This window comes from Aquila chrysaetos, chromosome 14 (genome assembly GCF_900496995.4).
Source record: "Aquila chrysaetos chrysaetos chromosome 14, bAquChr1.4, whole genome shotgun sequence".
Lineage (NCBI taxonomy): Eukaryota > Metazoa > Chordata > Aves > Accipitriformes > Accipitridae > Aquila > Aquila chrysaetos.
The window spans coordinates 22,620,419-22,645,490 of NC_044017.1; the positions used below are offsets into that span (position 1 = coordinate 22,620,419).

At 42.4% G+C, this 25,072-nt stretch overlaps 1 protein-coding gene across 1 annotated transcript; it reads left to right on the plus strand.

Moving 5' to 3' along the window:
* Positions 1–17,525: 17,525 nt before the first annotated feature.
* Positions 17,526–19,040, plus strand: LOC115350546. Its single transcript, XM_030036237.2, has one exon. The coding sequence runs from the start codon at positions 17,526–17,528 to the stop codon at positions 19,038–19,040; it is 1,515 nt and encodes a 504-aa protein (XP_029892097.1).
* Positions 19,041–25,072: the final 6,032 nt, after the last annotated feature.

Consider the following 25,072-nt stretch of genomic DNA (forward strand, 5'->3'; position numbering starts at 1 on the left):
AATTACATATACCAAACAATGTTGGGCTATTTAAAATCCTAATAAGTATTCTGCCTTCAGCTAACTTTTCCTATATATACACAGTTCTTTCTATAATATATTGGAATTCTAGTTGTGAGAATCATCAGACATGCTTCCAATAAAACACATTATGTTATTGTAATACCATCATTTAATATTATTTCTGTGTCTTCCTGTTGTCTTCTCCGTTCAGTTTTTGCAATTATCAAAGTATACAGTTCATTACTTTTTTTTTCCCAGGTTTTTTTCGCCTTCTACTTTATTTAAATACTTAAGCAGATTCAGTGTTTTATGAGCAACAATTTCAGAATGTACAATCTCAGTATGTACCAGATGGAGTTAAAAGAAAGCTAATTTTCCCTCTTCTAGCTGCTAACAGTAGTTTAACACTTTTCTAAAGAAATGTACCAATTCTGAACTTAGGTTAGCTAGTCATATGTCAAAATATGGTAAGTCTCAGCTCAGACTACTGCAACATGCAACACTTGCAGCTGTTACCATTAATAATAGAGAACATTGAGACAATTGTAATAGCTGTTATGGTCCTCAGTATTATACAGATGATGATAAGCAAATCTTTGACATTATTGTTGTATCAGTCTATAGTTTGTGAATACTAATAAGACGTACTTTGACACAGGGCATCATGTCTGAACTGAAAAGCCATTACCGAAATTATGATATAAATAAAATGTGGAGTGAAAGGCTAATAACAAGTGTGCCAGATGTTATACTCTGAAAGCATAGAATATTTATGGACTGTTCCAGTCAGGTGCAATAGATGCTCTGGACACATGGAACTTTTGAGAAATACAGCATTGGAATATACTGAATTATACAGTATGATACAGATGTTTTCCAGGGGATGCTAGTTACTGCATTCCTGACTTAGCACTGGAAACAAAATTGGAGTTTCAATGATGTGGAAAAGGGGACTTGATGCAAATTCTACTACTGGTGAAACAGTATGCATCTTTTTACTGATGACTGAGAAAGAGGACTACTTTCATCTGATTCAAAAATCAAGAAAGACAGGAAGAAAACAATCTAAAGATACAGCTAAGCACTTTCATGCACCATCATTCTAGACCTATTAACTGATGTACACTTAATCTGCCAATTTCCTACATGGTAAATAGGTGTTAACTCTTAAATATACACAAAAGTTATTTATTGCTTTAGTCTGTACTTTTTCTGCTCGTGGTTTATCCCAAACAATGTCTGTGTTGTTTGGGAAGTTGGCTGATCACTGATTAAGTCTGAGAAAGAGACAGTATATCTGTGTGTGTATTACAAATATTAGACTACAAGAAGGGACCAGTGCAGTTGTAAGAGGACTGAAGTTTTGTATCTTGGTCTAGATGGAAACATTTGTTTTGTCAGGAAAAATGATGACCAAAGACTTAGACCTAACTGTAGGTACTGCAGGGATGTCATGAAGAAATGAGAGGCAAGTAACTTTGATCTTTATCAATACTTCATTATTTTTCCTCAAATCCTGGAATTCATTAATCTAAACCAAATGCTATTGGCCACTTTTAAGTTTTGGGAAGATGAGGAGAGTTCAGAAGGAGGGACATGAACCCAGGCTGGAAAAGTGTGCTATTTGGCTCCCATATTAGACAGTATATACTATTATCAAGCTGTTTTCCTTTGGAAGTTGGAGAATAATACTTCGTGCCGTAAGGTAATGCCACTGGCTGATGATCTCCTGATAGGCAAAAGAAAAGGTGTTCAGGGTAAAGGCAAAGACTGTCAGGGACCTACTGAGGACACCAACAGGCCTTACTAGCCCCAACCAACCTCACCTGGGACCTCACCCCAACCCTTCCTGAGGCCCAATACCCCTCTTCACCTCAGCCTGGGCCCATCAGTACCTGCTGATCTCGACTCTTGGTTGAACGTGACCATGTTCTCTTGGACTGCCCCGCTCCCTGGATGGGGCAGTGGGATGGGCCCTGCCCTGCCCAACCCCATGAGGAGTCCCTGATGCTCCCTGGCCCTTATGGATCTGCTGGCCTGTGCTGGGAGAAGAGACACATCATTCTCTTTAAAGTATAAGTGAATGCAGAACAAGGAGGGTTGGATTTTCTAAACTTGTACAGTCACTTTATGGTTCTGCTAGTGGAGGTGAGTACTCTGCTCAGTAGTATGAGCAAGGCCCTTAGCCTGAGCTAGTTTTTGACCTTTTCCACCTTCCCATCCATTTTTTCAGGTAAGCACTGGATGACTTTCCCCTGTCTATTAACCTATTACATACTTGCTTCTCACTATGTTCTTCAGCAGCTTTTCAGTTAAGATTAGAGAGCTTTTAATAGCCATATCAGACCTCATATTGTTTAAGCTGGAGATGTCCAAATAAAATTACGTCTGAAAGGCAAGTTTACTACTCTAAGCAGCAGTGACCAATCTCTATGTCACTTAGCTTTTGTTAGAGCAAAGCTGAACATCATGGGCATTTTTACATCCCCAAGACCAGATGAAAGAATATATTTAATATGTATGCATACTAGACCATATGCTTACCACACTGCACATGTGTTAAAGGTTTAGATTTTCTTCCAGGCTAGTTTTAAAAAAAAAGAGCAGCACCCACTAAAATCTACAAAATACTTTGAAATTTATTTTCTTAGCTGTTTGCAGATATTTTTACTTTGATAAACTTAATTTGGGTACTAACTTTAGCCAGTTTCATCAGATAAATCAATAGCATTGTGAACTTCGGTTTTCCCTCCCCCAGTGGCTATTTTATCTGAATATTTGTCATGGTTTAAGCCCAGCTGGCAACAAAGCACCATGACGCCACTTGCTCACTCCTCCCCACCAGTGGAATGAGGAGGAGAAAATATAAAGAAAGGCTCGTGGGTTGAGACAAGGACAAGGAGTGATCACTCACCAGTTATGGTCACAGGCAAAATGACATAACCTGGGGGGGGGGGGGGGGGGAATTAATTTGTTACTAATCAAATCATAACAAGGATAATGAGAAGTAAAACCAAATCTTAAACCATCTTCCTCTTACCCTGCCCTCTTTCCCGGGCTCAACTCCTTTCCTGGTTTTCTCTACCTCCTATCTCCCTCAGCAGTGCAGGGGGATGGGAAATGGGGGTTGCAGTCAGTTCATCACATGTTGTCTCGTCCACTCCTTCCTCCTCAGGGTGAGGACTCCTCACACTCTTCCCCTGCTCCACTGTGGGGTCCTTCCGTTGGGAGACAGTCCTCCACAATCTTCTCCAAAGTGAGTGCTTCCCATGGGATGTAGTTCCTCACAAACTTCTCTGGCATGGGTCCTTTCCACAGGTTGATCTTCAGTCACAGGCTGCTCCAGCGCGGACTTACCCATGGAGTCCTGGCCATCTTGGGGGCATCTGCTTCCCTGTTCCCCTCCATGGGCTGGGGCGATAACAGCCTGTCATCTCACCACAGACTGCAGGGGCATCAACCTCCTCCAACACATCTCCTCCCCCTCCTTCTTCACTGACCTCATTATCTGCACAGGGGTTCCTCTCACATTCCAATCTGCTCCCCTGCTGCAGATTTCCCCTCTTAAATCTGTTCTCCCAGAGGCGCTACCATCATCGCTGATGGGCTCAGCCTTGGCCAGCGGTGGGTCTGACTTGGAGCTGGGGAAGTTTCTAGCAGCTTCTCACAGGAGCCGGCCCTGCATCCCCTCCCCTGCTACCAAAACCCTACCACACAAACCCAATACAATATTTTAGATACATACATGCAATTCTGATATAAGGAAATTAGTTATGAATATACTTGTCATATATATTTGAGTGCTGCTTCAAGTCTTACTGTTGCACATAGGACAGGATGAAGCTCCACATTGTAGGCACTTGGTTATTACATGACTGTATGTAGGTGTCAAAACTCTCATTAAAGTTGATGAAAAAAAGGGTTCTATTGAATTGTTCACACATTCATGGCTCATGCCATTTTAGTTCTCTAACAGTATCCAGGACATCAGCATGGACCTAACAAATGTCACAAGAACTACAGGAGACGTGCAGACTTCTGGACGAGCAGATGGAGGTGAATGGGGTTACCTACACTGTGGAAAATGGCACTAGATGTCTGTGCTTCAGCAACTGATTCCTGTCCCTAGTTGTTAAAGTCAGTGGAGTCTAGACAGTCACTTAGCTTAATCAACACTGGATCACCACATGCACCTCACATGTATATAGCTTCTTTGTGAAAACCTCAATACAGACAAACTGAAACTCCCACTCCTATTATCCTGCCATTTGGTCCTCAAATGGAGTACAGAGTGACAAAGGTCATCTGGTCCAAACCCCCTGATCAAGCAGGGGTGCCTAGAGCCAGGTGCCCAGGACCACGTGCAGGTGGCTGTTGAGAATCTCCAAGGAGGGGGATTCCACAGCATACCTGGGCAACCTGTGCCAACGCTCGGTCACCCTCAGAGTGCAAAAGTATTTCCTGATGTTCAGATGGAACCTCCCCTGTTTCAGGTTGTACCCATTGCCTCTTTTTCTGTCACTGGGCACCACTGGAAAGGGCCTGCCTCCATCCTCTTCACACCCTCCCTTCAGGTATTTCTGTGTATTAATAAGATCCCCCCTGAGCCTTCTCTTCTCCAGGCTGAACAGTCCCAGCTCTCTCTTCCTTTCCTCATAGGAGAGATGCTCCAGTCCCTTAATCATCTTCGTGGCCCTTTGATGGACACAGCAGTCCAGGTGTGACCTTGCCAGGGCTCAGTAGAGGGGAAGGATCAGCTCCCTCAACGTGCTGGCAATGCTTTTCCTAATGCAGCCCAGGACACCATTAACCTTCTTTGCAGCAAGGGCTCATGGCTGGTTCCTGTTCAAATTAGTGTCCACCGTGACCCCCAGGTCCTTTTCTGCCAAGCTGCTTTCCATCTTGGTTGCCCCCAGCATATATTGGTGTCTGGGGTTTTTCCTCCCCGGGTGCAGGACTTTGCACTGCTCCTTGTTGAACTTCATGAGGTTCCCATCAGCCCATTTCTCCAGCCTGTCAGGATCCCTCTGGATGGTTGCACACCCCTCTGGTGGATCAGTCACTCATCCCAGTTTGGTGTCCTTACCAAACTTGCTGAGGGTGAATTGTGTCCCATCATCCAGATCATTAATGAAGATATTAAACAGGACTGGACCCCTGAGGTACACTGCTAGTCATTGACCTCTTACTAGACATTGTGCCACTGATCACCACTCTCTGCATCTGTCCATTCAGCCAGTTTCCAATCCACCTCACTGTCTGCTTATCCAGCCCATACTTCATCAGCTCGTCTATGAGGATCTTACGAGAGACAGTGCCAAAAGCCTTACTTGAAGTCCAGGTAGACAATAGCTACTGCTGTCCCCTCATCTACCAGGACATTCATTTCATCATAGAAATTCATCAGGTTGGTCAAGTATGAGTTCCCCTTGGTTAATCCTTGCTGACTACTCCTGATGATTGTCTTGTTGCCTGTGTGCCTGGAAATAGTTTTGAAGTTTAGCTGCTTCAACACCTTCCCAGGGACTGACGTGAGGCTGACCAGCCTGTAGTTCCCTGGGTCCTCCTTCTTGCCCTTTCTGAAAATAGGAGTAGCATTTACTTTCCTCACAATGACATCCGCCAGCTCTCTAAGCACTTGTGGATGTGTACTCTGAAGGACCATGGACTTAGGTATGTCCAGTTCGCTTAAGTATTCCCTGACCTGATCCTCTTCCACCAAGTGTGCAACTTCTTTGCTCCAGATTATTCCCCTGGTCTCTGGTGCCTGGGATTCCTGAAGGCTGGTCCTACTAGTAAAGATTGAGGCACAGAAGGCATTCAGCACTTCTGCCTTTTCCATGTCCTGTGTAACCAGGTCCCCCGTCTCATTCAACAGTGGGCCTGCTTGCATCCGTACATGTTTGTACCATCTCCATTTTTGTAAAAACAGATTGAGAAAAATGTAAACTTCAGTGACTGAAAATTTTCATACTGAAACACACAAAAAGACTGAGGCAATTGCCAAAGGGAGGTAGATTTCTGAAGTGCCCTGTGTCAGCCAGCAAAATACAAAAGGACTTCTATTCTATTAAAGAATCTTCAGGAAAAAAGCATGAACCATTGTTTTAATTAAGAAGAATGGCCAAATGATAACACTGTGTCTGTGATAAGGGTTAGATAGAATGAATATGTGGTTAAAGATTCAATTTTTCTGGACGCTGTAGTGGATTTGGTGCAGGAGGACAGGTTATCTGGAAGAAATAACATCCTCCACTACTAAGGATTTCTGGGCTGCTCTCAGAATGTGAAAACTAGCTGAGGTTTCTCCTGGAATTATACTCCAATGGGAAGCTCTTACAGGTAATTCTCTCATAAAGACACACAAACACTACTCTATTTAAAGAAGAAGGCTGTCTGTCATACAATAGTATTTTGGAGTGAATGCTTATACCCCAAGAATCCCAATGGGGTGTGTTGCAGTCATTAAAAGAACACTTGAGGGAAACTAGTCTCAGAGCTGGTCATTAGGTAACAGTCCTAAGAAGGAGGCTGAAGTTTCCCAAAGTCATTGAGGAACCCAAGTCCCATTAAATTCAACAGAGGAAAAAAAAATAAAATAAAGAAAAAAAAGAAAATTCAAAATCCTGAATGCTTTTGTGAATCTTGGCCTGAGGCAATACTGGTTTAAACTACCTCTTGTCTTCAGGCTGTGAAAGGTTTTGAAATGGACTTACATTACTCTGGAGACAGGTGCTGTGCCATCCATTTATACGGTACCTAATATGATGCTTTCTCAAGTCCATTTCTTACAAATGTTTCACTATGCATGGAACTATAAAATGTTATTTCAGCCCAAGAGAAGTAATGCCAGTTTTGCAGCAGGGGTGATGGGGGTGGGGGTTCAGACGTGCACCTGAGAGGTGAAACTCTGGTTTACAGACTTCAATTTAGTGTTTGCTAAATATAAGATAGAATATGTATTACAGGAAAGGTTAAATCCAAAAGGCATTGTAAGGTTGTGTTTCGGATGGTTTTGTTCAAAGCAAAATGTATTATAGGTCCAGACTTATCAGGAAGGGATAAGAACTGAACCTCTACTGCATCTTTAGATATACTCAATAAAGTTTCCTAGCTATTTAGGTTTTAAAAATGGGGACAGAAATGCAAGTTTAACATCTTCATTTAAACGACCATACTAATTTTTAAACTTACAGACTTTTTGGAATGTTTAAGACTGTATTTTCCAGCAAATAAGCAGCTTGCCAAAATACAAGGATTTAGCGCTTTGTCATCCATTAAACTGATATGGCTAGTGAAGTAACAGTACCAGTTTTCCTAAGCCAAGAAAGCTACCGGCTGTCTGGTAGGGCTGGCAATTACGATTTTATTTGATACAAAGTTCATGAATTTGAGGTCCATTAGGATTTCTCTTGAATTGCCAAATCATTTGGCACAGATCATTCCAGAGCCAGCAGATAATATAATACATTTTGGTCATTATTAATCTGAGCTAGACTTGAAACAGTGACCTAGAGGTAAAAGTACCTGTACGTTATTTCCAATCCCCTGAGCAAAATAGCTCCTGTAAGGTTCATACTTAGCAATAACAACAGTTATACTGAGCAGACAAACTGTAGAAGCTTTTTATTTGCTTCTCTCTCTTAAGTAGATTTGTTGCAGCCAGCTTTCATATTCACATCTTACAGGCCTTTGGGTATTGGAGCTTGTGTCAGAAAAATCGTATTCAGCAAAACTAAGGGGTTTTTTTGTGGTTTTTTTTTTTTTTTACTTCATATTAAAGGGGCTTTTGGTGACAAAAACAGATTTTAAGGTGTAACACCAAAGCTAAAAAAGTATGTATGTCCACAGTTATGAGGTACCTGGAGTACTGCATTCAGCTCTGGGGCCTCCAAGACAAGAAGGACATGGACCTGTTGGAGCAAGTTGCTGGAGCCCCTCTCCTATGAAGACAGGCTGAGAGAGTTGGGCGTTTTCAGCGTGGAGAAGAGAAGGCTCCAGGGACACCTTACAGCAGCCTTCCAGTATCAAAAAGGGGCCTGCAAGAAAGCTGGAGAGGACATGTAGTGATAGCACAAGGGGTAATGGCTTTAAACTGAAAGAGGGTACATGTAGATTAGATGTAAGGAAGAAGTTGTTCACTGTGAGGGTGGTGAGGCACTGGCACAGGTTGCCCAGAGAGGCTGTGGATGCCCCATCCCTGGCAGTGTTCAAGGCCAGGTTGGATGGGGCTTTGAGCAACCTGGTCTACTGGAAGGTGTCCCTGCCCATGGCAGGGGGGTTGGAACTGGGTGAGCTTTAAGGTCCCTGCCAATCCAAACCATTCTATGATTCATTCTATAATTCTATAATTGTGAACAAAGTAGGATGCTAACAGTTGAAATGCTGCTAGGCTTGAGACTTGTATAATGTAAATCTCAATATGTTTTCCTTTCATAACAATTTACTCTAGAGGTCATTATTCTATCCCATTAACTTTTTTTTTTTTTAATCTAAAAGTGGGCAAAGTAGCTGTAAACAGCTGTAAACCAGGTCTGTAGTGATGCTATTACTTTATGTTTATGGATGGATTCTGCTGTATGAAGAGATGATGTGGAGGGTACCCATGTTACATGCTGTGAGAACGTTCTTTTAGGCTACATATGGATGAATAGTAAAAGAAGCAAAGAATGGCATCCTTTGTAGCCTGAGCTGTTTGAATTCTGTGGAACAGTGACAATTTGCATCAATGTGACCATCCAGCCTACACTTACATAAATACTTCATAGACCATAAAAGCTTATGGTGTGTAGTAGAATACCTGAGAGTATACTCCATTTTTTTAACACCATACAGGGGCACCCACGCTATGGACAGGTGCCTTGGCTCTTATATTTGAATTCAAACTCCATACAGGTTTACTAATGAAGAATAAATCCAAACTCCCTGCACAACAGATATTCTTCAACAAAGAACTAGGTTGGCATGTGCCAGAGCAGAATGCAAGTGTAAGCAAACTCAGAGATATCGTATACATCAGGGGCACTGAGACTAGAGTACCAAATTGGATATGCCTACATCGAGCAATATACAGCAGTGTACACTAGGCCTGATTCTTCTGCTAGTTTCAATACTTGTATAAAAAATATAATAGTTAAGCCAAAGATTTTTTATATTCATTTTATATATATGCACATTTTTAAATTTTATTTTGTCTCTTTCTTTCCTGTAGTTCTTTAAGTATCCTGGTGAATATTTATTAGTAGCACAAGACATATTTACATGCATATCTTTTAATAGATAAAATTAATTTTATATTTTTTTCTATGCATTTCTGACTGAATAATTGTCCTGGGGATATAAATAAGAACAAACTTGGTGGAAAAAACAGTTCTGTAAGACTGGGGATGAAAAAAAAGCCCAAATATCTTAGCTCTATTAAAGCTGGTCATTAAAGAAGTTAACAGTCATTTTAAATTATACCTAGAAACTGTAGATGCTTTTATTTATATTAGACAAATTTCATGGGCACTGATAAGTACAAAGTTGTACCCAAAGTTTTCCTGTATGGTTTCTATTAGTCTGGGTTTTTTTTATTAATAGTCTGAGAAGAGATTAAAATGGGCAATTCAGCACTTTAGGTACAAATCAGAATACAGAAATTAAAGACATGATTGTCTAAACATCATTTTAGTAGTATTTGATATGCTTAGGGTATTTGAGACATTTACTTGGGACAAATGGGTATGACACAATACTTATGGAAATTCATGCCTGCCTTTCCGCTGCTACAGAGGCTGCTAGAAGACAGGTCAGAACCCTAAAACATCTGGAATGGTCCTGGTTACTTAAGTTTAAGTGACTTAATTGGCCGCTAATAAACATTAGAAATTATCCATGTGTGATTTCAACCAATAAAGTTTAATCTTTCTTTTAAGCCTAATGTAAGTATTCAGAAATTGAAGCCTCTTTCTAGTTTGAGTAGTTTGTTTATGCTTCACTGACATTTTCTTGCTGCAGAGCAAATATCCTGAATTTGAGATTTTTCCATATTTGTCATTAACCAGTTTGACTATTTCTAATTATGTTTTCCTTGCTGTTTGTGTATGTCATTTTGCAAACAAACACAAAGAAACCCCATGTAGTTTTGCATTCAGCTCACAGAGGTATAATCTGTTGCCTTTGCTGGAGGAAATCCTCAGTGATGTGTTGCCAATATTTTAACAAGAGACTCTCACAAATCATTCTCCCCTTAAGCCTATGTTAAATCTGTGCATCAGGAGTATGTGTGCTCCAGAGAGGAATGGCGACAGACTCATTTCTTTCCAATTTAATGTGAAAATGCATTCTCATAAGCATAACCAAGAAAGATGGGAACTTACTTGGCAAGCAAACTGGTATTAAGCTCCTGGAAATATCTAGACTATGTTCCTCAACAAAAACAAACTGATGAAAAAAATGTGTGCAGATAGGTTTACTAGGATAGCACTGTGCTTTGAAACAGCATGTGAGCAATATTGTTACTCGTTATCTATTGAGATGTAATACATTGTGAGATGTTTGTTTTCTTCACTATGATATCTACCATTTGGTAAACTCGTAAGAGTTCCCAAACGCAAAATGTTGCAGATATTGTACACAAAAAGAAAAGCCACACTAAACAATTGTGAATATTCTGAAAATGCTTTCTCTCTCTCAAGTTACATTATGACACCCTTATAATACCATGTATGTGTGTGTGTTTCAGTATTTCCCAGGGCAATTACAAGGGCTTAGGAAAGCACTATTGTATGAGGAATATCCTTAAGAGTTACCAGAGAACAGGGCTAGCACAGTGTTATATTCCTAAGGATCTTCACACAAAGAAATTATATGGGGAGAATGAGAACACTCTGCCTAGGTCTTCCTCTGCCAGTGGCTGAGGCACTCTCAATAGTGCCATAACCTTTAGGTTATTGTAAATTTTGGGAAAACAAACTGTTGTTCTTTGCTGTTAGAGCTGTTTCAGATTACACTGATAAATGAAATATTTATTGGCTATAAAAAGAGGGATGCAACAGAAGGAAGTATGACATATCCTGTTCCAATACTCACATGCACTAGCAACAGTGTTGTGTGATTTAAAATGGTGGCACACAGGTTTTTGTTTTTTTCTAAAGCCCTGCAGCATACTGTCTCCTCAATTTTAGTTTTAATGTATTATTTTCATGAAACATTATATTATTTTTTCTTAATTTAGAATAAAAAGGTACTTAATAAAACTACCCATATCCCAACCACGAATAGTTCCTAGCAATTTGACTTAAGCATTATGCTCACTCTTTCTGATCAACAGGTACATAATGAATTTCATGGAAAGGCAATCACTTGTAAGGAGGAAGAAATGTGGGTTATTTATTTATCCCAAGATACTCGAAAGGTTTATTGTGAGACCACTGGCTGCAGCAATGAATGCCAGGTTTCTGGATCCACATAGAGGTAGCCTTTATACTATCAGATTCCCCTGAAAGTAGACCCAATTTTGGCCTACATTTTAGCATTCTAAAGCATAACTATGAGCCTTAAAAATAATTAAGTGGATCAGTGCCTGAACATGTACAGAAACCAAAGTTTACAGTTTTAATGAACTGAACTGAAATTAAATGGCCCTTACTCCCTGTCTTGTCAAAAAGCCCTACCCTTGAAGCCAATATGTAGACACTTATGATCTTTATAATTTTGCAGGTGGAAACCTACAGTTTTTTAGACCTGATTTCTTCCCTTTCCTTCTTATGAGAGGAAATAAATTCATCCTACAGAATTATAGGGAATGAAATGTAAAGGTACTGTTCTAGATAATATGTGGTGTTTCCTCGATAGGTAGCCATTGAACTCTGAGGTAGAGCTCACACTCACCTGACTGTTGTGCTGATTTCTATCAAATATAATTTACAAATGATATTACAAATACTGTCCTAAGTATATGGTAGATTTGCATAGAACAGTTTTATGAAGGACTCTATTAGAAGTCTCTTACTTTTTCCTTCTTATCAGACCTTACCTTTCTATACTTTATTTTAAATGCCAAATTTAAAAGCTTTCTGGATTAAAGCACAGCCTCTTTTTGAACACTAGAAAGAACAGATTTTGTTTTACGTGCAAAATGCATTGCATAGATTATAGCCCAAGGCTTCAGAACTGGAACGCCCCTTTCACAGTATTTGATTCAGTTGTCTAGCACAGACACGTCATATGATTTAAGATGAGTCTAGCAGGTATCACACATAACCTTGAAGGACATGAATATAAGTTGCCTTTGTGCCTAACACCTTCCAGTAATGGAGGCAGTGAGGAAAAGTGATACACTTACCCCAAAATAACTGCCTAGTGCTTTTTGAGATGTCCTGTGATAACTGAGCTGGTGTGAACCCACCACTCCAGCAATGCTCCAGACTCTTGGGCTCTTGATGCTGTCTGCCAGTCACACATTGATGTCCTGATTACCTATAGCCTACACAGATGGCTCTAGGGGCTTTTATGCAGGCAATTGAATGAAGCCCGTCATGTCAGAACATTAAGGCTATACATCAATTTTGGGTTTAAGTAGCCATTAGTTTATATTTTTGGAGAGAAACAGTTGCTGAGAAATATCTACATGCTAAAATAATGATTCAATAACTTTAAAAATATAGGTTATTAAACTGAGAAATGAGGTCATATCTAGTCTACCTAAATCTTGGCTAAATTGGGATTTAGGCCCCAGAATTACTCTTAAATTCCTGATTGTAAGAAAGTATATACTACTTTCCAGCACTTGCTAACTCTATGTGTAATAATTTCAGCTAGCATTATAGGGTTCCTCTCTCATAAAAAGGAAAATGGGAAACTCTTAAAGATTATTCATCTCTTTCTAAGATAAATATCTACGATAACTGGGATTCCTTGTCAGCTGTCAGTGCCCTTTTCTCTCTCTTTTTTTCTTTTTTGCCCACAGGCCCGGGCACTGAAAAAAATTCCTAAGATGCAAATAGACACACGAAAGAAATACGACCAGCAACACAGACCAAAACAGAGAGAGAACAGTGCTTTACTGGTACCCACATAAACATGAGTAACAGCTGATCAGGCCTGAAATTCACTAGTAGAATATACACACTTACTTTTTTGATTCATAAGTCAAACCGTCAAACCCTAGACCAGACTTGAGGTTTGTCCAGAATACATGCCTTGTCCCTGGGCCCTATTATGCAGTCTCCAACTCCAGTCTTGGGTCCTTCCGGTACCCCTACTCATTGACTAGCCCAACTTGAAGATCTGTAGGAGACCATATACTCATTCACTTGCTCACTCAACCACCCACCTAGCTCACATGCATAGAGCATGGGTTTTTATGTGAGAGAATACAGAGCTCCTGTACAGAACAGAAAATGAGAATAGCATTTAATAAAAAGACAGTGCAGACTGGTGATGAAGCACGAGACTCAGTCCAACAAGCATACTGACCAGCAGCTTGCTTGTATGAAACTTGTAGTGAATTAATATTAAATCTTGCCTTGAACCCAAAAATAAGAATACTGAAAGAGTCTAACCAAGAACAGTATACAAGTATTTTATAACACTATGATGGCATAGCTAGACACAGTTTAGAAGCATTTTACACCAGTATGTGACCAACAGGAGCACAAAAGATCAAAGGAAAATATGGTGCAAGTAAGAGCCACCCAAATGATAAAAAGGAGAGAGGATTGCAAATAGGCAGTTCATTTTTCTGAATACACAAGAACAGTGACTGGAAAAAAACCAAAAATAAGGTACAAAGCATTGGGAGCAGACAAGAACTCCTTCTGGGAGGGACACAAATAACATGGAAATGCCAAGTATGAAGGGAAAGCATGGAGAAGAAGGAAGACAAGTCTGCTTCAGTTTTGGCTTTTCTTTCTGAAGAGCTCTCAAGCCCAATTATCTTGACCTCAGAAAGCCACGAAGGACCACTGTCGTCAGTGCTAAATATGCAGCAACTGCTCTGCAGTATTGTATACTCACAGCTAATTTAGAGTATTAGGTGTTAAGGACTAACAGCGTCATATATGTAGTGATGATGATTAACGATGTGTAAGAACTAAGAGTTAGTACTGTGTGTTGTTAATGAACTGATTTAGTAAGGTTTACTTTTAACTGGACTGATTTTGTCAGATTTTTAAATGGTCCATCCCAGCCAGCTCTGATTTCCATAAAAATATATATATGTACAAACATATATAAAAATATGCATACATCTAGTACCAACAATTCCTTCCTATGTGATACATGTCAGTTGTTTGTTTGTTTGTTTTTCATATCAGTTACAAAGGTCTTGTTAAATCTCTTCAGTGCTGCACTTGAATGGTTATTTTGGTAGCCTCTCACTAAGCTGATAATTCTGCTGTTTGCTATTGTCTTTGTTACGTGCTATTTATTAGGGTTTGCATATCTGTGTGCTTAATTTATTGCTGTTCACATCTCTTGCATTTGTCTCTTATGCTGAATAGCCCTTAACAGAGTAACCTGATAGAACAGATCTATACGTTCTAGATGTCCTTATAAGGTGGTATATCAATAAATTCTGGCCCCACAGAAGTTAGCGAACATTTTGACATGGAAGTCAATGAAACCAGCATTTCATTGGTCTCCTATTTTCTCTGAGATATATAACATCAACCATTCAGATTATATATTACAAAACCACACTGTTACATAAGATCTGTCCTTCTTTAACTTTCATTCTTTCCTATCCATAGACTACCATGTGCAGTGGTGTATATTCACTTTCACTTAATGATCAGCAAATTGATTAGGATCTAAGGAAGGATAACAAAGTAAGTTTATTAAAGGCTTCTCAAAATTCACTTACAGACAAAAGCTTTAAAAACTAAATATGTCTAGCTTGGTTAAGATATAATGGAAAGGTGATCTGATAATGTGCAGAAATATCTGATGCCTGTCAACATTTCAGGTGAAAATGTAACAGAATGTTATAGGAAGAATTGGAAGCAATGATATGAAAATACCCACATGAAAAGAATATTTTGAACTTCACAGAATAAAATTCAGGCAGTGGATCTGATCAACAACAGACTGAAAGTGACAGAAAGCCTCAGATATTATGCCTCACTTCATCTTTTCATAATACTGTTAGAAGAAATAACAAGATGGCATTGTTTATAGTGTGGGGCTCAGAATGGTGAATTCCAATTTGAGCTTGGTTACTGACTCATAAGAGAAAGTGAAGGGATTGTTTCCTTCAAGGCAAGAATTTCCTAAGTATAACGTGGTGATAATAAAAGACAACTTACTTTTAGGAATGTGAGAAAGAGAAAATGGCTTTAAAATGTGAAGTAAATTTATAAAAGGGAAATGGCATGTGTATCAGGATTTTCTGACTGTTGCCTAAAGCAACAGTCTTTCTTAAAGGCATCATAGAATATAGATATTGCAGCAGAACACTGAAGCTAAAAGCCAAGTTTTTGAGTTTTACTCTGGAGCTGGTTAGAGTTTCAATGTCACTTTTTGAAAAAAATCATAGAATGCATAGAAAGAAGTTTTTAACATTGAGATGTCTCAAAAGCAATCTATACGTAGCATAAATTCTTTTTATATATGCCTAAGGTCAGAAATGTAAAATCAAGGGAGTAGAATTATCTCTCTAGGGCTGTAAAAAAGGTCCTCAGCTCATGCACTGTTTGGAGTAGGTAAACATAAAAGTATGCAAAGCCAAATTCAGAAAAGAAACCATTCACAAACACCAGAGTTGCATTCATACCTGAACAGCTTCTAAAAAACTTACTGTGGTCAATATATTTGGTACAAGCAATCATGCAGATCAGACTGTGTTGATTTTGTTGGGTTACATGCTCAGCAGCCTTAAAAGCAGAGTAGAATTCAGAGAAGGTGTTTAATCTTTCAAGAAATGGGCTATTGTAGATTAAATTTAATTAAATTAAATTTGAGTCATTTAAGTTATTCCTTTCCCAGTGTGCTGGTTTTGGCTGGGATAGAGTTAATTTTCTTCATAGTAGCTGGTATGGGGCTGTGTTTTGGATTTGTGCTGAAAACAGTGTTGATAACAGAGGGATGTTTTCCCTATTGCTGAGCAGTGCTTACCCAGAGCCAAGGGCTTTGCTGCTTCTCCCCCCACCCCACCAGCGAGCAGGCTGGGGGGGCACAAGGAGTTGGGAGGGGACACAGCCGGGACAGCTGACCCCAGCTGACCCAAGGGATATCCCACACCGTACGACGTCATGCTCAGCATGTAAAGCTGGGGGAAGAAGAAGGAAAGGGAGCGACGTTTGGAGTGATGGTGTTTGTCTCCCCAGGTCACTGTTAGGCATGATGGAGCCCTGCTTTCCTGGAGATGGCTGAATGTCTGCCTGCCCATGGGAAGTGGGGAATGAATTCCTTGTTTTGCTTTGCTCGCGTGTGTAAGAGGCTGAATTGTTATCTCAAACCATTTGCCTCAAAGATTGTGAGGTATGAGGGACTGGGCTGTCATCAAGGAACTGTGAACTGCTCATCCAGAGCCCTTTGTCTCCAAGATGGCCGGTTTAAGCGGGACACTCCTCTGTCCATAAGGACGATTACCAGGCCATTGAGGCATTCAGGGGAGGAAACTGGGCTGGAACTGATAAGATATTGGTTTCTGGTATCGATCACGCGAAGGTCGTGTGTGATGAATGAAACCTGCAGCGCATGACATCATCGAAATATGCCCTATAAAGAACCCCTAGAAACAAGCGGTGGGGGGGCCTTTTCTTCCTCACCAAAGAATTGAAGATTGAGGACCAACGGGACGCCGCTGGATCCGTGCTGGTGACCATCCTTGCAACTCGCACCACCGACTGCTGGCCTGAGGACCGACGGGACGCCGCTGGACCCGTGCTGGTGACCTTCCTTGACCGACTGCTGGCCTGAAGACCAACGGGACGCCGCTGGATCCGTGCTGGTGACCATCCTTGCAACTCTCACCACCGACTACTTGCCTGAGGACCGACGGGACGCCGCTGGATCCATGGTGGTGACTATCCTTGCAACTCTATCCCGACTGCTTGCTTAATTTCTACCTTTTCTTCCATTCTATCCTATCGCTACCATTTTCCGCTTTTGATACTTTTGATAATAAAAACTCTTTTGACTATACGGCATTTGACCTCGTTTGTGTCTTAATCTCGCTCTTGGGATCATATCGAAACCTTTCCCGACATTGGATCGGGACATTTAAATTGGCGTCACGGACAGGATCCCTTGAGACGAGAGTGCCGTACTGTTTCCCTGCTTTAATACGCGAGACCTCTCAGGAACGTAAGGGGGGCAGGCTTGTGGTGTTTGAAACTTTACGTGCTGCCTTCCTGAGACGACTGCTTCCCCGCTTTTTATAAGGTGTTTGAAACTTTACGTGCTACCTTCCTGAGACGACTGCTTCCCCACTTTAACACGTGAGACCTCTCAGGAACGTAAGGGGGGCAGGCTTGTGGTGTTTGAAACTTTACGTGCTGCCTTCCTGAGACGACTGCTTCCCCGCTTTGTATAAGATGGGTGATAGCAAAATTGCCCGTTTGGGGAAAGAAGCTTTGTTTGATTTTTTAGAAAAACATAAAGCGCGACCCTCTGTGCTTGGGATAGACTGGGCTCAGGGAAATTGGTATAATCTGCAGAGCGTTGTTGATCGGATGGTCGCTTTACAGAAAGATGCTAGAGTGCGGTCAGGGAAAGGAAAAGCAATTGTCTGTGCCGTTCTCGGAGCCAGTCTGGCCGCAGCAGTGGAGGATAGGGATTGCCACCTCACTGCAGAATCTCAAATTATTGAATCCCTCCAAAATCTTGTTCAGTCCCTTATGGGACAAGTGGCGGGATTAAAAGCACAACTTGAAGCAGAAAAGAACCAAGTGAAACATTTGCAAATTGCTCTTAAGGAGCAGCTCCTTGCAGGTACTGTCCGTGAGGAAATTCCTCCAAGATCAGAAATTGGCTACCCCTTTAAGGACCTGCAGGCAGCAAAAGAGAGAGTGGAGAAGTTAGAGCTGCCTTCATTGCGACCTTTAGTCAAAACTGAATATACTTATGATGATGAGCAAGACCAGTTCCCCCAAGTTACAACTAAAGAGGTCCCCTATACTGCCACTGAGTTGGCAAAACTAAAAAAGGAATTTGGCCGAACCCCTAAGGAGTCAGAAACGGAGTATGTGTGGAGAGTATCATTGTCGGGGGGGGACCAGATTCTGTTAAGTGAAAAGGAGGCGGAAGGGTATTGGGGACCGGGAGTGTTTTTAACTACTGGGAATCACCGTGCCCCCTGGTCTTTAACCCAACGGGCAGCCTATTGGGCGGGGGGTTTGAACCCCTTGGAGAGGGGAGATCCCCTCGCGATTACGGGGACTGTTGATCAATTAGTGGAGAGTGTGCAAAAGGCAGCTTGTCTGCAGATGATGTATGATCGAAAATTGGAGCCTAGGCAGGAGTCCCCAATGATGATGTTGGTGGATCCTGAGCGAATGACTCCCCTTATACGGGGACTCCCTGATTCCCTGAAACCAATTGGTATACAATTACAAGGAAAGATACAGGCGATGCCCCAGGGCGAGAGTGTTGGGGCTGCTTCAGGAGGATTCACGCCTGATCAGCACCGCCGCCCCCCAGATAAGAAAATTTGGACTTGGGGAGAAGTGGCCCAGGAATTAATTAATTACGGGCGCAAATATGGTCCTGTTAACCCTCCAGCCACCAAAACAGACTCCAGGGGCTTGAGGCGGACTGAAGTAAAAATAGTTCCGTGCCCTGGGAGTGATAAGAGAACACCCCTTGCTAAACCGCCGGGGGGGAGAGATATCCCGAACAAACGTAATATACTGTGGGCGCGGGGATACCAGAAGGGGATCCCGCGTGGCTTAATGGACGGGATGCCAACAGACAAATTGGAAAAATTGGTAACAGCGTGGCCTGATAAACCAGTAAACAGAAAAGTGGATTTTGAGAATACTACCCTGAGCACACCTTCCCTGATTGATTTATCAGAAACAAATGCCACCCAAGAGCCGGCGGGAAACTAGATCCTTCGCCTTCCAGTGGTGAGCGGGGGGGCGAAGGTTGGATGTATATTAGACAGCTCACTGAAAACGGCCAGGGTGATTTACTAATTACAGGCATTGTGGGACCAAGACAAGTCCCAGTCACCTTTTTGGTAGATACCGGAGCTCAGATTTCAGCTATTAAAACTAAAGATGCTGCTAATTGCGGAATTACACCCTCCAAACAGCGGCTTTTTGTGGCAGATGCATTCGGCATTGTTCAGCCACAGGCATTAGCAATGATCAGCCTGCGTTTGCCAGGAGAAGATAATGCCACTACAGTGACAATGGTTGTGGGGGAGTTTCCACTTAACCTTTTAGGACTCGATGTTTTAAAAGGAAAAACCTGGATTGATAACCAAAGCAGACAGTGGTCGTTTGGCTCTCCCACAATAGATATTCGGCTGTTAAAAGCCGCGCCGCTGCTTCCCCCTTCAAAGCTTACAAATGTTAAGCCCTACCCGATACCCTTGGGGGCCAGAGAGGGAATAGCGCCTGTGTTAGAGGACTTAAAGGGACAGGGTATTGTGATTCCAACCCATTCTCCTTTTAACTCCCCGGTGTGGCCAGTGCGAAAACCTAACGGCAAGTGGAGATTAACTGTAGATTATCGCAGACTTAATGCAAATACTGGTCCATTGACAGCTGCGGTACCAAATATTGCTGAGCTTATAGCTACAATCCAAGAACGAGCCCACCCGATTATGGCAACAGTGGATGTTAAAGATATGTTTTTTATGGTCCCCCTGCAAACAGAGGATCAAGACCGCTTTGCATTTACTTGGGAAGGTCAGCAATTTACTTTTACCCGACTCCCACAAGGATACAAGCATTCCCCCACTCTGGCTCATCATGCATTAGCGCAGGAGCTAGAAGTAATTCAGACAGAGGAAGGGGTCAGTGTTTATCAGTACATTGATGACATTCTTGTAGGTGGGGATGAAACAGAAAAGGTTCGGAAAACTCAAGATAACATAATTTCCCACTTGGAAAGCTTGGGGCTGAAAATTCCACCAGAGAAAATACAAACACCCTCAAGCGAAGTAAAGTTTTTAGGAATTTGGTGGAAGGGAGGGATGACATGTATCCCCCCTGACACCCTTTCCTCATTGGATCAGATTAAAATGCCAGAGTCAAAAAAGGATTTACAGCACGTACTAGGATTACTTGTGTTTTGGAGGAAACATATCCCTGATTTTTCAATTATTGCAAGACCCCTATATGACTTGTTGCGAAAAGGGGCTCAGTGGGAATGGACCAGGCCCCACGAAGAGGCATTGCAATTGCTAATTTTTGAAGCAACTGCCCATCAAGCCCTTGGTCCTATTCATCCCACAGACCCTGTCCATATTGAATGGGGATTTGCCAAAAGTGGGTTATCAATACATTTATGGCAAAAGGGCCCCAAAGGACCCACTCGACCTATTGGGTTCTATTCTCGCAGTTTTAAGGATGCAGAAAAAAGATATACTGCTTGGGAGAAAGGTTTGTTTGTAGTCAGTCTAGCCTTGAGAGAGGCTGAACGGACTATTCGACAGCAGTCTATAGTACTTAGAGGCCCGTTTAAAGTAACCAAGACTGTTTTAGCAGGAACTCCGCCCCCTGACGGGGTGGCTCAGAGAGCCTCTGTACGAAAATGGTATGCCCAGATAGAGCATTATTGTGACATTTTTACTGTGTCTGAGGGGGCAACAAAGATGTTAACCATTCAAGAGGAAACAAGCCCAGATAGAGAAACGCCTGAACTTCCTCCTGTAATACAAGTGGCCCCCCCCTTTTCTGAACAGTTGCAGAATGTTTGGTTTACTGATGCTTCCTCTAAACGAGAAGGAAAAACTTGGAAATATCGAGCTGTAGCGCTCCGCGTAGATGAGGACAAACAAATAATCACCGAAGGGGAGGGTAGTGCTCAAGTAGGAGAATTAGTTGCAGTATGGAGTGTTTTCCAGCATGAAACTCAATCTACCTCTCCTGTCTATATCTATACTGATTCCTATGCTGTATTTAAAGGCTGTACTGAATGGCTTCCATTCTGGGAACAAAATGGGTGGGAAGTCAATAGGATACCTGTATGGCAGAAAGAAAAGTGGCAAGATATTCTAACCATTGCTAGACAAGGAAAATTTGCAGTAGCCTGGGTAGCTTCCCATCAACAGGATAGCACCCCTGTTAGCCAGTGGAATGGCAAAGCTGATGAATTGGCCCGATTAGCTCCCCTCCAGAACACCCCAATAGCAGAAGACTGGGAGCGATTGTTAGAATGGCTACATGTAAAAAGGAAACATTCGGGGATCAAAGATCTCTATTGTGAGGCCCAAGCTCGAGGTTGGCCAGTTACCAGGGAAGAATGTAAAACTTGTGTGTCTGCCTGTGAACAATGTCGTACCCGCTTGGAAAGACACCCCCTGGAAGGTGACCCCCTACACCTAAGGGAGGGGAAAGGGTTGTGGGAGGCTTGGCAAGTGGACTACATTGGCCCCTTCCGAAAATCAGAAGGAAAGCATTATGTGTTAGTTGGAGTAGAGATAGTGTCAGGATTAGTCCAGGCCGAAGCCTTTACCAGAGCCACTGGGGAAAACACAGTGAAAGCTTTGAAAGAGTGGTTTGGCACTTTCCCCAAACCTCACTCAATTCAGTCAGACAATGGTTCCCACTTTACTGCTAACATAGTCCAAGATTGGGCAACCCAGGAAGGGATCTCGTGGGTACGCCATACTCCGTATTATCCACAGGCAAATGGAATTGTGGAAAGAACAAATGGATTGCTGAAACGCTTCCTCAAGCCACATAAGCCTAGATGGGCTGAACGGCTACGGGATGCAGTGACTACTGTTAACAGTCGTTGGGGAATGAATGGGTGCCCGAAAATTACAGCGTTTTGCCCAAAGACCCCAACCATTATGCCAGCTCCAGATGACCCGGATCATCCCAGAAATCCATCACACTTTCCGGGCCAACCAGTCTTAGTTGAACTCCCCACGGTGGGAACCGTACCTCTGGTACTGGAAACACCAATGAATAAATATGCTTGGAAAGCAAAAGATGCTTATGGAAAGGAACATAAAATCAATACCAGGTGGATTATTCCATCCTTCTAATAACAATTTACTTCCGGTTCCTTAAAACGAACCGAGTCTGTTTTTTTTTCTTTTCTCTCTCAGGTGAAGACTCTGGAGCGGACCCAAGGAAATACGTGAAGCTGTTACTTGTTTGTGTAGTTTTGTCGGTGATTGCTTTGTTAATATTCACAGAATGTTCATTATACCACCACAGATGTTGTTTTTGTTAACTATTGTTACCGCCTTTAATATCTGGGGAAACTCCTGTGCCCCTCTTTTCGGCTTGGAGTGGCAAAATGAATTTGTGGCTCTAGGCCAGCAAGTGGCCAACACTTTTAATCTGACTAATTGTTGGGTATGTGGTGGGCCCTTAGGTTTGGAAAGCTGGCCATGGACTGCTGTCCCTATTTCCCCAAAATGGTTAGTGAGTAATTACAGTGAGGTCAAAAATGATTCTTACTGGAGTGAAGACATGCAGCCCTGGACAATACAATACCCAGTCCAAGGTGAATATTGTCTGAACCGAACACAGAAAGATGGTATTCCCGTGGGAAATAGCAAGTGCAACTGGACCTATACTTATGACAACCATTGCCTCACTGATGGTTGTAGACCAATTGATTGTTCAAACCATAGGGCAGCTATATCACTGCCAGAGGGGGGCGACCAGGCATATTGTCGCCTTTTGAGTTCTAGTTCTCCAAATTTTGTGCCCCGCTGGTCTGGATGGGCCTGGGTGAATCAAACAGGACACAGGAAACAGTTTTCCCATTTTTGGTCTTCCACTAATCAGTCTAATAACCTTAATGTTACCTGCTTTTGGCACCATGATTCTGGTGCCTGGAAATGCAGACTCACTGATAAAACATATTCTCATCTCCCTGATGGGACTCAAATTTAGTGGTCAAGTGATAATAAAGACTACTGTAAGAGACATTTGAGTATAGGTCCGGATGGGCTTCCTATCTGCTGGGACACCACAGAGGGGGTGGGAAAAACTGTGGACAGGTTGTTGATGAACGGTCCATCAGATCATCCTCTGGGAGTAGGTAATTCAACATATTTCCAATCACCACAGACACCTACTGGTTTGTTTGAAAATGGTGCACGAGCCTTAAAGGGTCACTATTGGGTGTGTGGCCAACGGGCCTACAAACTGCTACCAACAAATTGGACTGGAGTGTGTTATGTGGGGGTAATTCACCCTTTGTTTTTCCTGCTCCCAGACGATGAAGGGGATGGACTGGGTGTTAAAGTATATGATGATCTCAATCGATATCGACGATCCATTGATACCTCTATAGCAGGTGGGAGTGGTCAAACCTGGGGCAAAGACAAGTGGACGCCTCAACGTATCATACAACATTATGGACCTGCCACCTGGAACCCCAATGAGTGGGTTAGCGGTGCTCGAGAACCTATCTATAACCTAAATCGCATCATCCGGTTACAAGCTGTCCTAGAGATCATTACTAACGAGACAGCCCGTGCCCTTGATCTATTGGCGGATCAAGCTACACAAATGCGAACAGCAATATTACAACATCGCATGGTTCTCGATTACCTGCTAGCCGAGGAAGGAGGTGTTTGTGGTAAACTAAATGATTCTAACTGTTGTTTAAAAATTGATGACAGCGGGAAAATTGTTAAACAAATTACTGCGGGAATACGAAAGCTGGCCCATGTTCCTGTCCAGACATGGAAAAGCTGGGACATAGATATGTTTTCCTGGCTCCCTGGAGGTCCATGGGTTAAGCGAATCCTATTTTACTTGTTGTGTGGCTTTGCCATGTTATTCTTTTTACCATGTGTCATTCCATGCTTTATACAATTAATTCAACGTGTTGTAACTAATATGCAATTTATAACTACTATTTCGCCTGACGGTGTTAAACAAATTCGCGCTGTGCACCGAACCACACGGTCGGTAATACAGATTGTATAAAATGCTCTTTTCTGGCTTTTCTATATAGCTATCTTTTCTCAAAACCACCATGGGTCCTGAAACAATCTTTGAGCCACGGGGTGGTGTAAGAGGCTGAATTGTTATCTCAAACCATTTGCCTCAAAGATTGTGAGGTATGAGGGACTGGGCTGTCATCAAGGAACTGTGAACTGCTCATCCAGAGCCCTTTGTCTCCAAGATGGCCGGTTTAAGCGGGACACTCCTCTGTCCATAAGGACGATTACCAGGCCATTGAGGCATTCAGGGGAGGAAACTGGGCTGGAACTGATAAGATATTAGTTTCTGGTATCGATCACGCGAAGGTCGTGTGTGATGAATGAAACCTGCAGCGCATGACATCATCGAAATATGCCCTATAAAGAACCCCTAGAAACAAGCGGTGGGGGGGGCCTTTTCTTCCTCACCAAAGAATTGAAGATTGAGGACCAACGGGACGCCGCTGGATCCGTGCTGGTGACCATCCTTGCAACTCGCACCACCGACTGCTGGCCTGAGGACCGACGGGACGCCGCTGGACCCGTGCTGGTGACCTTCCTTGACCGACTGCTGGCCTGAGGACCAACGGGACGCCGCTGGATCCGTGCTGGTGACCATCCTTGCAACTCTCACCACCGACTACTTGCCTGAGGACCGACGGGACGCCGCTGGATCCATGGTGGTGACTATCCTTGCAACTCTATCCCGACTGCTTGCTTAATTTCTACCTTTTCTTCCATTCTATCCTATCGCTACCATTTTCCGCTTTTGATACTTTTGATAATAAAAACTCTTTTGACTATACGGCATTTGACCTCGTTTGTGTCTTAATCTCGCTCTTGGGATCATATCGAAACCTTTCCCGACATTGGATCGGGACAGCGTGCGTGGCTTTTGCTTTACCTATTAAACTGTCTTTATCTGAACCCACGAGTTTTTGCACTTTCACTCTTCTGATTCTCTCCCCCATCCCACTGCGGGGGAGTGAGTGAGCGGCTGTGTGGGGCTTAGCT